The following is a 13592-nucleotide window of genomic DNA, read 5'->3' on the forward strand; positions in this document are numbered from 1 at the left end:
TCCCAATGGAAGAATTCAGAAAATGAGGTCTAGCCCATTCTTTGCGATTTAAGTTTTTTCCAGACATTCTCATCAATTGTTTTGATATACTTCACACACGACCATGCTTCGGTCGCACAGGAATTTTCCTAGCCTACCTAAACCCTCTATTGTCAATCTCGCCTGAGAATACTGTCCGTTGATCCCTAAATACTACACAACTACTGGGCATTTCAGACATCCCCTTTCTCAGTATTTTATTTATTATTGAAAGTAATGTGCTAAGAACGCAATGACTATTTAGAACTAAACCAACTTTACCACGACCATCAGTCTGGAATCTGAAATGCGAGCAGCACTGAAAAAACAGATCCCGTGTTATGTTCCACCGGGAGAGCTCGTCTTTAATTCTGCTCAATAACGTAATCAACAATCCTTCACGAGAATTAAGCATGGAGACTGATCCTTACTGGAATACACAATCACAATTTGGGGTGCAAACAACTATTCAGCTCACTTACTTTCTGAAAATTGACCTATGCTTTCAAATTAAGAGCACACAGCTCAAGGGTTGTGACTGAAAAATATCAAATACAGTAACTTAGCCTATCCGATTACACTCAATCTTCTTTTTTCTACACTTTGTTTCTGCCCTTCAGTCACTGCTCTAAAAAGAGAAGACAACTTGTTCTACAAAACCCATTAATACAACTAAATATATTGTGAGTCATTTTGGAGCCTTTTGTAAGTTCAGTCATATCAAAGGGACCTGTACTGGATGAGTATGGCTGTATTCTGGCAACATCAATTCTGCATGCAATAAAGGAACAGTGGAACGCCGGCTGTTAGACTTCACTATCAGAATCTCATTCACCTGGTCTAGATACTCCCTTTCACTGCCTTTAGACAAAGTTGGGTGGTTGCCAGCTAAAAAACAGCCTTTACAAGCGGTTGAAAAGTGATTTCAAGGTCATCGTTGGCAGTTTCACTGGCTACTTTTCAGATATGCTGACCTGCTACACACCCACGAAGAAATCACGATCTACTCACTTGACTGTGCTGGTCAGGCCAAAACCATCAAATGTGGCATTCAGATTTGGAGTTCACCATTACTAGGTCCCGGACAATGGAAAGCATAACCACGTCTTATCTAAACCCGCCCCACAATCAGCTAGATTTAAACCAGCCAAAACACAATATTATGAGATAGAAGAGTCCGAGTCAGGACACTCATGGCAATTAGACTGTAAACAGGTCTACTGTGAAAAAAAAACATGAATGGAACAACTTGATAGGTTTGTGTTGCTCAATCACCAGACAAACGACATGCTGGTAACAGTGCCGCACTCATTCACTCCGATTTGTTTTTCTAACCTCAAGTTCACACACAGAGTAACCCTTGATTGCTTGACTTCACTACCCATGAACAGTCAAGTGACTAAAGGGAGTAATTGCTTTTCGAATTCAACTTCAATATTACTAGTGACCTTGTGGAACTCGATACACACAATATTGCCCAGTAACCAAGTAAGCTCCAAGAAAACTCATCATCAATACTAATTTACCTAAAGTGGTCTGTGCAGCTAGTGAGTGGCTGCATCTATTTAACGGTCAATCCCAACAGGCACATCACATATTGTAATCTGAGATCACATTCGAATACACAATCTCCAACAGGATGAGCTAAGCATACACCACAAATTATTCTGGCAGGAGATGACATTACAAAGACGCGATCGTAGAGGGAAAGCAATAACAGCCCAAACTCGCTATACAGACATGTGTTTCTCATGACAGAGGTCTGAAGCCCTTAAGCAAAGTACACAAATGTCCTCTTTTAGCATGATCAGATGCACACATTCAATGAGTACATTCACAGTACAAGTATACACGCAGTATACACAAACCACATCTGCCATCTTCACACATAACAAACGAATCCCATGAAGTACCAACAAACACAACACTTTCACGTTGGGACACACAGAAACATACTAAATTAACAAATACTCTCAAATGCCACAGTAGTCACAAAAGCATACACCCTGGCACTTTTTAAGTACTTTATTTTTCAGGTGTTTATACAGTTTTGCGTTTTCCCCTCTAAAACTGCAGGTCAAAATAAAGACTACAATAGCATGGCGAGTACAAATATGCAATTCACAACAGGGCAGTTATGATCAAGCCTAATATAAATCAACTTACTTCAGTTGCAGTGTACAGCTTTCCCCTTTCTGACCCTCCATAAACTACTGTTTTTGTCACACATATACAAAGGAGACAGACATTGGTGCATAGAATACCTTCCTAAATGGTACAAAGATCAGAAAATGGTGAAGAATATCAACCGAGTCCTCTGGAAGACTGTAGTCGTGTCCAGTGAAGGCTGCTGATGTAACGGAGAGTTGCCTTGTTCCAGGAGAAGAAATTGCCAGTGAGGTGAATATTCCACTGTAAATGTATTCATGTCTATTGACCATCAGGCAACGAACACCACATCTAAGCCTCATCGTCATAAATATGCAAAGAAAAGAAATAGGCTTCAGCCCTAAGACTGAAGCATATCTAATGGTATTTTTAGCTTTTCTGGGAGAAATCCTGAGGTGGTGATCCAAAGGACTGTTGTAAGATGTGAATACATCCTTTGAGAGATTTTCGCAGTGAAGTGTAAGAATACTTCTCCTCCAAACGACGGGTGCTTCTGATCAGATCATTGGTTTATCGCAGTATGAATGGGCACTCAATGCACCACTCCCAATTACAGTTTACGCAGTTATCCATGGTTACTTTCACACAAAATGTGAGATTACACATTCAGAAACTCTTGCAGCTATCAACACTTCAATATCAATAGCTGTTTATAATAGGCAGAGGTCGAAAGTGGTTAAAGTTTAAAACTTACTCTGTATGAACACAAAAAAAATTAAAAAAGATGCTGGGTGAAGGAGGTTGGAGTAAGAAGAAATTATGCCGCACTGCGATTACCACTGGTGGTTAAATGGGTTTGCGTTTAAAAGGGGAACTCAATGGGCCAGGATGTGTGGTGGAATTTAGGGGCGTACTTTCTGCCATGCTTTATTTACTGGTTAAATCACCTTAGAAGTCTTAAAAGTGTAGGGAATAAAAATGAACAGAATCTTTGATAGGTCTTTACTAAGCTCTTTGAAAATGTGTGGGCACTTCATTGCTAAATGCCCTTCTAACCTCACGATGAGGTAGCAGTACCAACCTGAGTCTGTGCCTTCGGCTCCACAGGGACACTTGATTTTGCTGTGTTGCTGCCCATGCCTCGTTTCTCCTCAGTCTTCTGGGTTTGTGCAGATGGTTTTGATTTTTCTGAAATATTAAGGCCCAGGATCTTTGCAACTTTTTCCAGCGAAGACTGCTGCTCGTCTGCATCTTCTGCTGCCTTGCACAATGCCACCAACTCATCCTCGATTCTTTTTGCCTGCACCAGGAGAGGATTGATGTGGATTTCGTTTTGCTGGCCTTTATTCTGAAGAATGTCACCTAAATAAAGAAGGAAGATGAAATAAAACAAAAATAACACATCTGAATGACTGCTTAGATTTAGTATAACTGATGACAAGTAAATTCAAATTTGCAAATTCTTATAATAAATATTTTATATGGTTAAAATGTAGATTTCTTATTGAGTACAACAAGCAGTCTGTGGCCTGAAATCTTTGCCAATTTCAAAGAGGAACTATCTGCATATTTTTTTGTAACTGGTTTGGGCAGACTACCCATGTAACTGCTGCACAGCTTCTCAAACTGTGAAAAGCCCTATCCCACTGGCCACAGAGTAAAGCAAATTTCAACCCAAGCCTAATAAAACCCATGCACATTTCCACAGCTACACGACCTAGTCAGATCCAACAATGCCACCACAGGTTACAGAGTACAGGAGGCATGGAGTACTGCACTTCAGGATCCTAACTCTGTATGTGAGATATGGCAGGAGAAAACAACCTTTCACACAAAGCGCATCAACAGGAAGATGTACTAGGAGAAAAGAAAGTGGTAAATGGTTTAGGGGTGACCAGCTTCAAAGTTGGAGTCGTTTCTGGATGCGGAGTTGTGATCAGTTTGTTGCTAGACAAGTTATTTTCTTTATATGCAGTGTTTTTCATTTTTGTATATAAAAATTAAAAACTAAAAGTGAAGTTGATCCTGTGGTGTGATGTCTAGTTTGATTGCAGAATCTTAGATCTACTATGAGTTTTGCAGCAGCATAGAAGACTAACTACAGAGCCTGAACGCTACTATCCTAAATAGATATCAATAGTGAACAATACTATAAAGCCAGCACCGGGTCAGGGTTTGGATACGGTCTCCAGGTGGTGATCAAGTAGTTGGGAGAATTGGAAAGAAGTGAAAAGTAATTGATTTGAATTTTCCAAAAACTTAAAGCTTTCATAACCTGGACATAGCATCTTTAGGTGTGTTCTGAAACAAGAGTTCCAATGAGTTTGCACAGAGTCTGTGAGTAATCTTTGGAAGCTAGTAGTTGAAACTGGTGTTTCTGATCGCTTTCCCCTCTTACCACAGCAAATAGACGACTAATCATACATAGTCATAAATCCTCTAGGTAACTAATTCGCTCAGGTCACATCATGTCAGTTCCTTCTTTGAGTAGCTGGAGAAGCGTGTAGAGGTTGTCTGAAGCAAGAGATGTGTTGGACCAATACATGTACAGCTGCTTTGTGTGGGCAATGTTTTATTTTAGCCCGTTTCGAAGTATCAAAATTAACTTCATGCAGCAATGTGAGTGCAAGCCAAGAGTCTGCTGTAGGAGAAAAAAAAACTACATCCCGTTTCCCCAACAAATATTTTGTTTTTCCATATATTGGTGTTCTAGAATTACTTAGCAATTTAAATATAAACAACATTCATATTTACTTCTCTCTGTGGCTATGTGCTTCCAGAAAATTGTCATATGTGGGAGTAGAGTACTGCCACGACGTAAGCTTTGTGCCAGTTTTATAAAAATGTCATCTATCTCATAATAATTGTAATGTCTGACTGCCTCACTCCAAAACCAGAATGGAAAACAATGTAACTAATAGCACTTTAAATTTGTTTTTTTTTTACAAAAAGATCCACAACAATCCTTCGAAGAGAGGTGGGAGGTTGAAGAGAAAACGAATCTACAGGAACTAGAAAAAACATTTCTAAGGGCAAACAAATGCTACTTCTCAAAGATAACCGCACTATAATCCTTACAGTACTTAATATTAAATCTTACAGCTCTTCAGGGGACAATTCTTTGGGTCTTTTTGCATTAGACGAACAAGTTATTTACCTTCAGTAGGAATATGCTACTTACCAGTATGCATCTGTTCTTGGCATGTAGAGCTGCAGAGCCACTCACTAAGGATAAGATCGCCATCTGGTGTTGGGCTCGGATGATTGCAGGTTGTTGTTGTCTTCGGAAGAAGTCTTTGGTCACGAGATTGGCGACTCCTCCCCTGTACAACAGTGCGCATGGGCATCCACTCCATCCTCAGATTGTTTTTCGCCATGATGGGAAATGATTAACAAGTTACTTACCTTCGGTAACGATGTATCTGAAAGAAACACGTTAGTTAGATTCCTCACCTTAGAATATCCCCAGGCGTCAGACTGGATCCGGAAGATTTTTCGTCAGCAATACCCCTTGCGCGTCGCTAGGCGTCGTCTGCGGCTCCGCGTCCGTCGTCGGCGTCGTGTGCCGGAATGACGTCGTCGGAGTACTTAGACGCCGCCCTCGCGCGCTGACGTCAGTTCTTGTACATAGCTTTCCGCGCCAGGAACGCAGAGCCATGCAAAGACCGACACTGGTGCCAAAAATAAAATCTAGGGGCCTGAAAAGGATAACCTTAACCCTAGATGTCAGTTCGCAGAACGGGGAGGATGGGTGGGTCGGTGAGGAATCTAACTAACTAATGTTTCTTACAGATACATCGTTACCGAAGGTAAGTAACTTGTTCATCTGAAAGAAACACGTTAGTTAGATTCCTCACCTTAGAATAGATACCCAAGCAATACCATCCCCGGTGGTGGGTCTGCGAACCAAGATCACACCAGAAAGTCCTGGAGGACAGAACGGCCAAAGAAGCCATCCCTCCGGACTTGGCTGTCAAGGCAATAATGCCTGGCAAACGTGTGTAGCGAAGCTCACGTCGCCGCCTGACAGATGTCCTGCAAAGGGACACCCCGTCCCAAAGCAGTAGTAGCCGCTGTGGCCCGAGTGGAGTGGGCGCGCAGCCCAACAGGAGGGTCCTTTTTTGCCAAGGAGTAACAAATTTTGATGCACAAAACGACCCACCGAGAGATGGTCCGTTTGTGCACCGCTTTCCCCTTCTTAGCACCCACGTATCCAACGAAAAGTTGGTCGTCCACCCAGAACTGCTTTGTGCGGTCCAGATAAAAGGAGAGCGCACGTTTTGGGTCCAGACGGTGGAGCCTCTCTTCCTCTTTGGAAGGATGCGGAGGCGGAAAGAAGGTGGGCAAGGTGACAGACTGCCCAAGATGAAATGGAGTCACCACTTTCGGAAGAAAGGAGGGACGAGGCCGAAGGACAACCTTGTCCGGATGAACAGACAGAAAAGGAGGCTTTGAAGATAAAGCCTGGAGCTCACTCACCCGTCTAGCCGAGGTGATGGCTACCAGAAAAGCAGTCTTAAGAGTCAGAAGACGAAGAGGACAATTGTGAAGAGGCTCGAAGGGAGCGCACATCAGGAATGTCAAGACAAGATTCAAGTCCCACTGAGGCATTACAAAAGGGACAGGAGGGAACGTGTGAGTAATGCCTTTTAGAAAGCGTGTAACTACAGGGGACTTGAAAAGAGAAGGCTGATCAGGAAGCCTTAAGAAGTCAGAGATGGCAGCAAGATAACCTTTCAAGGTGCCCAAGGCAGAGCCCTGCCGGGCCAAGGAAAGAAGAAAGAGGAGAACCTCAGAAAGAGGGGCGGAAAGGGGATCCACAGCCTTTGCTGTGCACCATGCCACAAATTTGTTCCACCGGCAGGCGTATACCGTCTTTGTGGAGGGACGCCTGGCTGCCAGAATGATATCACAGACTTCAGGAGGCAAGTCAAATGGCATCAACTGCCGCCGCTCAATCTCCACGCATGGAGGTGGAGGCTGGACAGGTTCGGGTGGAGGACCGTCCCCTGCTGCTGCGACAGAAGATCCTCCCGAAGGGGCAGACGTATCGGAGGATCGGTCAACAAACTAAGTAGCTCGGGATACCAGTACCTTCGTGCCCAGTCCGGAGCCACCAAGATGACTTGGGCCCGGTCGCGCTTGATCTTCTTCAGCACTCTGGGCAGAAGTGGTATAGGCGTAAAGGCGTACAACAGACCGCAACTCCACTCGTGACGAAAAGCGTCGCCGAGCGAGTGCCGCCTTGGAAATTCCAACGCGCAGAACTGCTGACATTGCGCGTTCTCTTCGGTGGCGAATAGATCTAACCAAGGCTCTCCCCACTGCTGAAAGAGACCTTGCGCCACTTCGGAGTTCAGACGCCATTCGTGATCCATCATGCACCGGCGGCTGAGTTAGTCTGCTCTGGCGTTCAGAGAGCCCGCCAGATGTTGAACCACCAGGGTGACGCCCTGGTGTTCCAGCCATGTCCAGAGGCGCAGAGCCTCCTGACAAAGGGTCCACGACCCCACCCCGCCCTGTTTGTTGCAATACCACATGGCGGTGGTGTTGTCCGTGAACACCTGCACGACACTTCCCCTGACAGAGGGAAGGAAGGCTTTCAGTGCAAGTCGGATCGCTCTCAACTCCAACAGGTTGATGTGGAGACGAGACTCCGCCGGAGACCAGAGGCCTCTGATCTCCGCCTCTCCCATATGGCCACCCCATCCCAGGAGGGACGCATCCGTCACCATGACATGCTCCGGATGGGGAAGGGAGAGGCTCTTGCCCTTGACCCAATCGCGGTCCGTGAGCCACCACTGCAACTGCTGTGCAGTGCCCTCCGAGATCAAGACATGGTCGGACAGGTTGCCGTGATGCTGGGCCCACTGAAACTTCAGGTCCCACTGCAGAGCCCGCATGCGCCGCCTGGCGTGATGCACTAGTAGGATGCAGGAGGCCATCAGCCCCAGAAGCCGCAACACTAGCCTGACCGAGACCCAGGATAGAGGCCGAAAGATGGGAATCAGGGCCTGTATATCCCGGACCCGCTGTTCCGGTGGATGGACACGGAACTGCGCCGAATCGAGAACCGCTCCGATGAAGAGGAGCTTTTGAGAGGGGCTCAGGTGTGACTTCGGCACGTTGATGGAAAATCCCAGCAAATGCAGGAGATCCGCCGTAGTCTGGAGGTGGGAGACGACTGTCTGGGGCGAGCCCGCCTTCAACAACCAGTCGTCGAGATAGGGGAAGACTGGAACCCCTGATCTGCGCAGATGAGCTGCGACCACCGCCATCACTTTCGTGAACACCCGAGGGGCACTGGTGAGGCCGAAGGGGAGCACGGTAAACTGAAAGTGCTCTGGGCCCACCGTGAACCGCAGGTAACGCCGGTGGGCCGGCAGGACAGGGATGTGGAAATATGCGTCCTGCAAGTCCAATGCTACCATCCAGTCTCCGGGGTCTAGGGCAGCTAGAACCTGAGCAAAAGTTAACATCTTGAACCTTTCCTTCCGGAGGAAGGTATTGACGTTCCGGAGGTCCAAGATAGGGCGTAGGCCCCCTTTGCCCTTCTTGGGAACCAGAAAGTAGTGGGAATAACAACCCCGACCTACTTCTGGGCTCGGAACGCGCTCGACGGCCCCCTTGGCCAAGAGGGCCGAAACTTCCTCGTGGAGAAGATTCAAATGATCCCCCGAGATACGGTGGTGCTGCGGTGGCATGGCTGGAGGGGTCGTCTCGAAGGGGAGGGAGTAGCCCCTTCGGACGATTTGCAGCACCCACCTGTCCGATGTGATGGACCGCCAGTGGAGCAGGTGATGGCGAACTCTGCCGCCCACTGGCGTGGAATGGGCCTGAAAGCTCGGACTAGGAAGGCTTTGAGGCGGATGCTGCCGGGGTGGATGTGGGCTGACCTCGTCGTCCTCCAGAACCGCCTTGGCGGAACCCACGTCCGCGACCGCGCGCAGGTTGGTTCTGCGGCTGGTGGCTAGGCGCATGTGAGGAGGCACCCCTTCCTTGGCCACGAAAGGGGCGAAAGGTGGAAGTTTGCGACCGCGGGGCCGAGAGGCCCAAGGACTTGGCCGTAGCCCGGGAGTCCTTAAAGCGGTTCAGCGCACTGTCCGCCTTCTCGCCAAAAAGGCGAGTGCCATCAAAGGGCATGTCCATGAGAGTGCTCTGGACATCACCCGAAAATTACGTGGACCGCAGCCAGGCGTGACGTCGAAGCGCCACTGTGGTAGAAATGGCCCTACCCAGCGAGTCCGTGGTGTCAAGCCCACATCGTATAGCATGTCGCGCGGCATCCCTCCCATCGGCCAGAGCCTGGGTAAGTCGTGTCCGGACCTCCTCCGGACACAGGGGCAGCGCGTCCTCCACCGCATCCCACAGAGAGTGGGAATAACGGTCCAAGAGACAAGCGGTGTTCAAAGACCGCAGGTCCAAACTAAGGGAGGAGAACAGCTTCTTGCCAAACTGTTCTAGTCTCTTGGAATCCCGGTCCGGCGGGGCGGTCGGGAAAGAGGATTGGGAGGTGGAGGCCTGGATAACCAGGCTCTCAGGGGTAGGGTGTTGGGACAGAAAACTGGGGTCGCCCGGAGCAGGGCGGTGGCGCCTGGCGACGTTCCTGTCCACAGGAGGAACTGTGGAGGGCTTGGACCAGGTGCCCTGCAGAACGTCAATGAGGGCCTCATTGAATTGCAGCAGAGGCTCAGTGGAGCTTGCTGCAGACTGAAGCACCTCAGTAAGGACGTTAGTCCTCACAGCCACGGCAGGCAGCTCGAGCCCAAGGGCTGCGGCCGCCTTGCGCAGCACCACAGAGAAAGCAGCGCCCTCCTCCGAAGCCACAGTCGGAGGAGAGACAAATCCAGTGTCTGGAGAGGTATCCAGGCCACTGGCCTCCCCCAGTTCATCTGCCCAGTCCTGGGAGAGTTGAGCCTGAACGGCCATAGGATCCTCGGATCCCTCCCAGTTGTCCCCATCATCCGACTCCTGGTATAGAGGAGAAAGTAACGGAGCCGGGCGGTAGACATAATGTGTCTCTAGCGGCGCCGATCGCGGCGTCCATCGACGCCGTACCGGCGCCGGGCCCGGAGTGGGACTGAACCGGGGCTCGACGTCGAACGGAGTCGACGTCGGCGGTGGTACCGGTGTCGACGCCGGCGGAGGAGGCGTGACGAGGTCGACCGGCGTCGGCGGGGACTCGAGAACGGGTCCCACGGGCGCTTGCGGCGTCGAGGCCGGAGCCGTCAATGGCGCCGGGGTCGGAGCCACCGGCTGGCAAGGCAGCCCAGTCGGTTCAGCGGGGCCCGAAGGCGCACCAGCGGGCGCCGACGGCGGAGCCAGATTCCTCATGGCCGAGAGGAAGGCACTGACTTCCACCGGCGTCGCGTCAGTCCCAGGGACCAGAGGGTATGGGGACGTGCGCGGCGCCTGCGGCTCCGCCGGAGCCACGGCGGTGGAACAACCATGACCCTCGGCCGAGTCGCGCGACTGGTGAGGGGAGTCCGAAGAGCGGTATCGCCTCTTGGACTTCTTGGAATGTTTCGATTTACCCGAAGACTTGGATCCCGACGACCGATGGTGACGTCGGCTGCGGCTCCGCGACCGATCCTTGGACCTCCTCCTGGACCGGGATCGAGAGGCGCGCGGAGCCGAGTGGCGAATCTCGAGAAGCTTACGGGACCGCTCCCGTCTAGCCTTCGAGGTCAGGGCCTTGCAGTCCGAGCACGACTCCGCGTCGTGATCGAGGCCCAAGCAGTAAAGGCACCGGCGGTGATGGTCCGTAACCGACATCAAGCGGCTACAGTCCGTACAGGCTTTGAAACCAGGCATCCTACCGGTACCGGAGTCGAGACAGGATCATGAAGGATCAAAAAGTTAGTCAAAAATTGACTAAAGGGGTAGCTCTCCCGGATCTGCGCTTACTGGCGCGGAAAAAAGAAGAACTGACGTCAGTGCGCGAGGGCGGCGTCTAAGTACTCCGACGACGTCATTCCGGCGCACGACGCAGACGACGGACGCGGAGCCGCAGACGCCGCCTAGCGACGCGCAAGGGGTATTGCTGACGAAAGATCTTCCGGATCCAGTCTGACGCCTGGGGATATTCTAAGGTGAGGAATCTAACGTGTTTCTTTCAGATGGTGTGTAAGAAGTAAAGAGAAAGGATGTCCATGTGTAGTGTCTAATTAAGACAAACCTGGAACGGATACAGGTCCCGGGGAGGCGGGTGGGCGTGTGTGGCTCTGCAGCTCTACATGCCAAGAACAGATGCATACTGGTAAGTAGCATATTCCATTCGAGGCATATGAGCTGCAGATCACACACTAAGGATAGACTATATAGCAGTGTCTCCCCTAGCGGTGGTCACCTGTATCAGTTGCAGTAGTTTGGAATAGAGTTTTTAGGACAGCTTGGCCTACTGAAGCTTGTTGTTTGGATTGCACATCAACACAGTAATGCTTAGTGAAGGTGTGTGTAGTAGACCATGTGGCTGCTTTGCAAATGTCTTCTAAGGGGATGTTCCCTAAGAATGCCATAGAGGCCCCTATTTTACGCGTGGAGTGCGCCCTAGGGGGAACGGTAAGAGTACGTTTAGCTTTTTGGTAACATATTTGGATACATTTGACTATCCATCTGGCGATACCCAATTTGGAAATAGGGTTGCCTTTATGTGGTGGAGCGAAAGCAACAAACAGTTGCTTGGTTTTCCGAAAAGGTTTGGTTCTGTCGATGTAATACAGCAAGGCTCTTTTAACATCTAAGGTATGAAGTGCCCTCTCGGCTACTGAGTCTGGATTAGGGAAGAAATCTGGCAGTTCCACTGACTGGTTTAGATGGAAAGGGGGAATGACTTTAGGGAGGAATTTTGGATTCGTCCTAAGAACCACTTTGTTCCGATGTAGTTGTAGGAAGGGTTCTTCGAGAGTTAAGGCTTGTATTTCACTTACTCTTCGCAGGGATGTGATTGCGATGAGAAAAGCCACTTTCCATGTTAGGAACTGCAGTTCGCATTTGTGCATTGGTTCAAATGGGGGACCCATGAGCCTTGTTAGAACAAGATTAAGGTTCCACACCGGGGAAGGTGGTAACCTTGGAGGAATAATTCTTTTAAGACCCTCCATAAATGCTTTAAGGGCTGGTACCTTAAAGAGGGACAGGTGTTGTCTATTTTGCAAATAGGCTGCTAATGCCGCTTGATGTAGACGTATAGAGGAATACGCTAAATTGCATCTTTGCAAGTGTAATAAATAGCAAATTATGTTTTGGATGGAAGCATCCAGTGGTTGTATGTCATTGTTAGCGTAGTAAATGGCAAATTGTTTTTATTTTGCAGCATAGTATGCCCTAGTAGTAGGTCTCCTGGCTTCTTTAATGATATTCATACAGTCTGGAGGAAGGTTGAGGTACCCGAACTCTAAGACTTCAGGAGCCAGATTGCCAAGTTCAGTGTTTGAGGATCTGGGTGTCTGATTTCTCCATGGTTCTGGGTTAAGAGATCCGGGGAGAGATGCAGTTTTTGATGTGGAACTAGCGATAGTTCCAAATGTGTGGTGAACCAGGGTTGACGTGCCCAAGTGGGAGCCACTAGGATGAGTGTCAGCGACTGTTGTTTCAGTTTGCGTACCACAAATGGAATGAGTGGGAGAGGCGGAAAAGCGTTCGCAAATCTGCCTGACCAGTTCATCCATATTGCATTGCCCTTTGACCGTGGGTGTGGGAACCTGGCGGCGAAGGGTCGGCATTTTGCGTTTTCTTGTGTGGCGAACAGGTCTATGTCTGGTTGTCCCCACTTTTGGAAGAATGGGAGTAAGACTTTGGGGTGTAGTTCCCATTTGTGTATCTGCTGTGTGTGGCGACTTAAGAGGTCGGCCACCTGGTTCTGAACCCCTGGGAGGTGTTCTGCTAGCAGGTAGATGTTTCGGGGTATTGCCCATCTCCAAATTTGTTGCGCCAGTTGGGACAGTTGTAGAGACTGTGTCCCTCCTTGTTTCTGTATGTAATACATTGCGGTCATGTTGTCCGTGCGGATGAGGACAGTTTTGTTTTGTAGATGCACTTGGAAGGATTTCAGTGCTAGGAACACCGCTAGAAGTTCTAGGTGATTGATGTGGAGCTGTTTTTGTTGAGTGGTCCACCTTCCCTGAGTGGTGTGTTGAAGGAGGTGGGCTCCCCACCCCGTGAGAGATGCGTCGGTGGTCAGCACAACTTGTGGAAGGGGCTCCAAGAACGTCCGCCCTTTGGACAGGTTGATGGTGTTCTACCATTTCAGTGAGCACCAACACCAGATCGGTAAGTTGTCCGTGGGCCTGATTCCACTGTTGTGCTAGACATTCCTGTAAGGGACGCATTTGAAGGCGTGCGTAGGGTACTATGGAGATGCATGACGCCATCATGTCTAAGAGTTGCATGAACAATCTTGCGGGGAGAGAGTGTTGTGTTTGAAATGTTTTGATGAGACTTTGTATGTTGGCTATCCTGGCTAT

At 49.1% G+C, this 13592-nt stretch overlaps 1 protein-coding gene across 1 annotated transcript in view; it reads right to left on the reverse strand.

Moving 5' to 3' along the window:
- Positions 1-2028: 2028 nt before the first annotated feature.
- The window catches only part of LOC146816465 (uncharacterized), a 348783-nt gene continuing 337219 nt past the window's right edge, over positions 2029-13592 (reverse strand). Inside the window, exon 6 of the mRNA XM_085610296.1 lies at positions 2029-3489. Coding sequence (XP_085466422.1) covers positions 3185-3489 — 305 coding nt within the window. The 3' untranslated portion in view covers positions 2029-3184. The remainder of the gene's footprint in view (positions 3490-13592) is intronic.

This window comes from Triturus cristatus, chromosome 6, assembly GCF_964204655.1.
Source record: "Triturus cristatus chromosome 6, aTriCri1.1, whole genome shotgun sequence".
In the NCBI taxonomy this organism is placed as follows: Eukaryota; Metazoa; Chordata; class Amphibia; order Caudata; family Salamandridae; genus Triturus; species Triturus cristatus.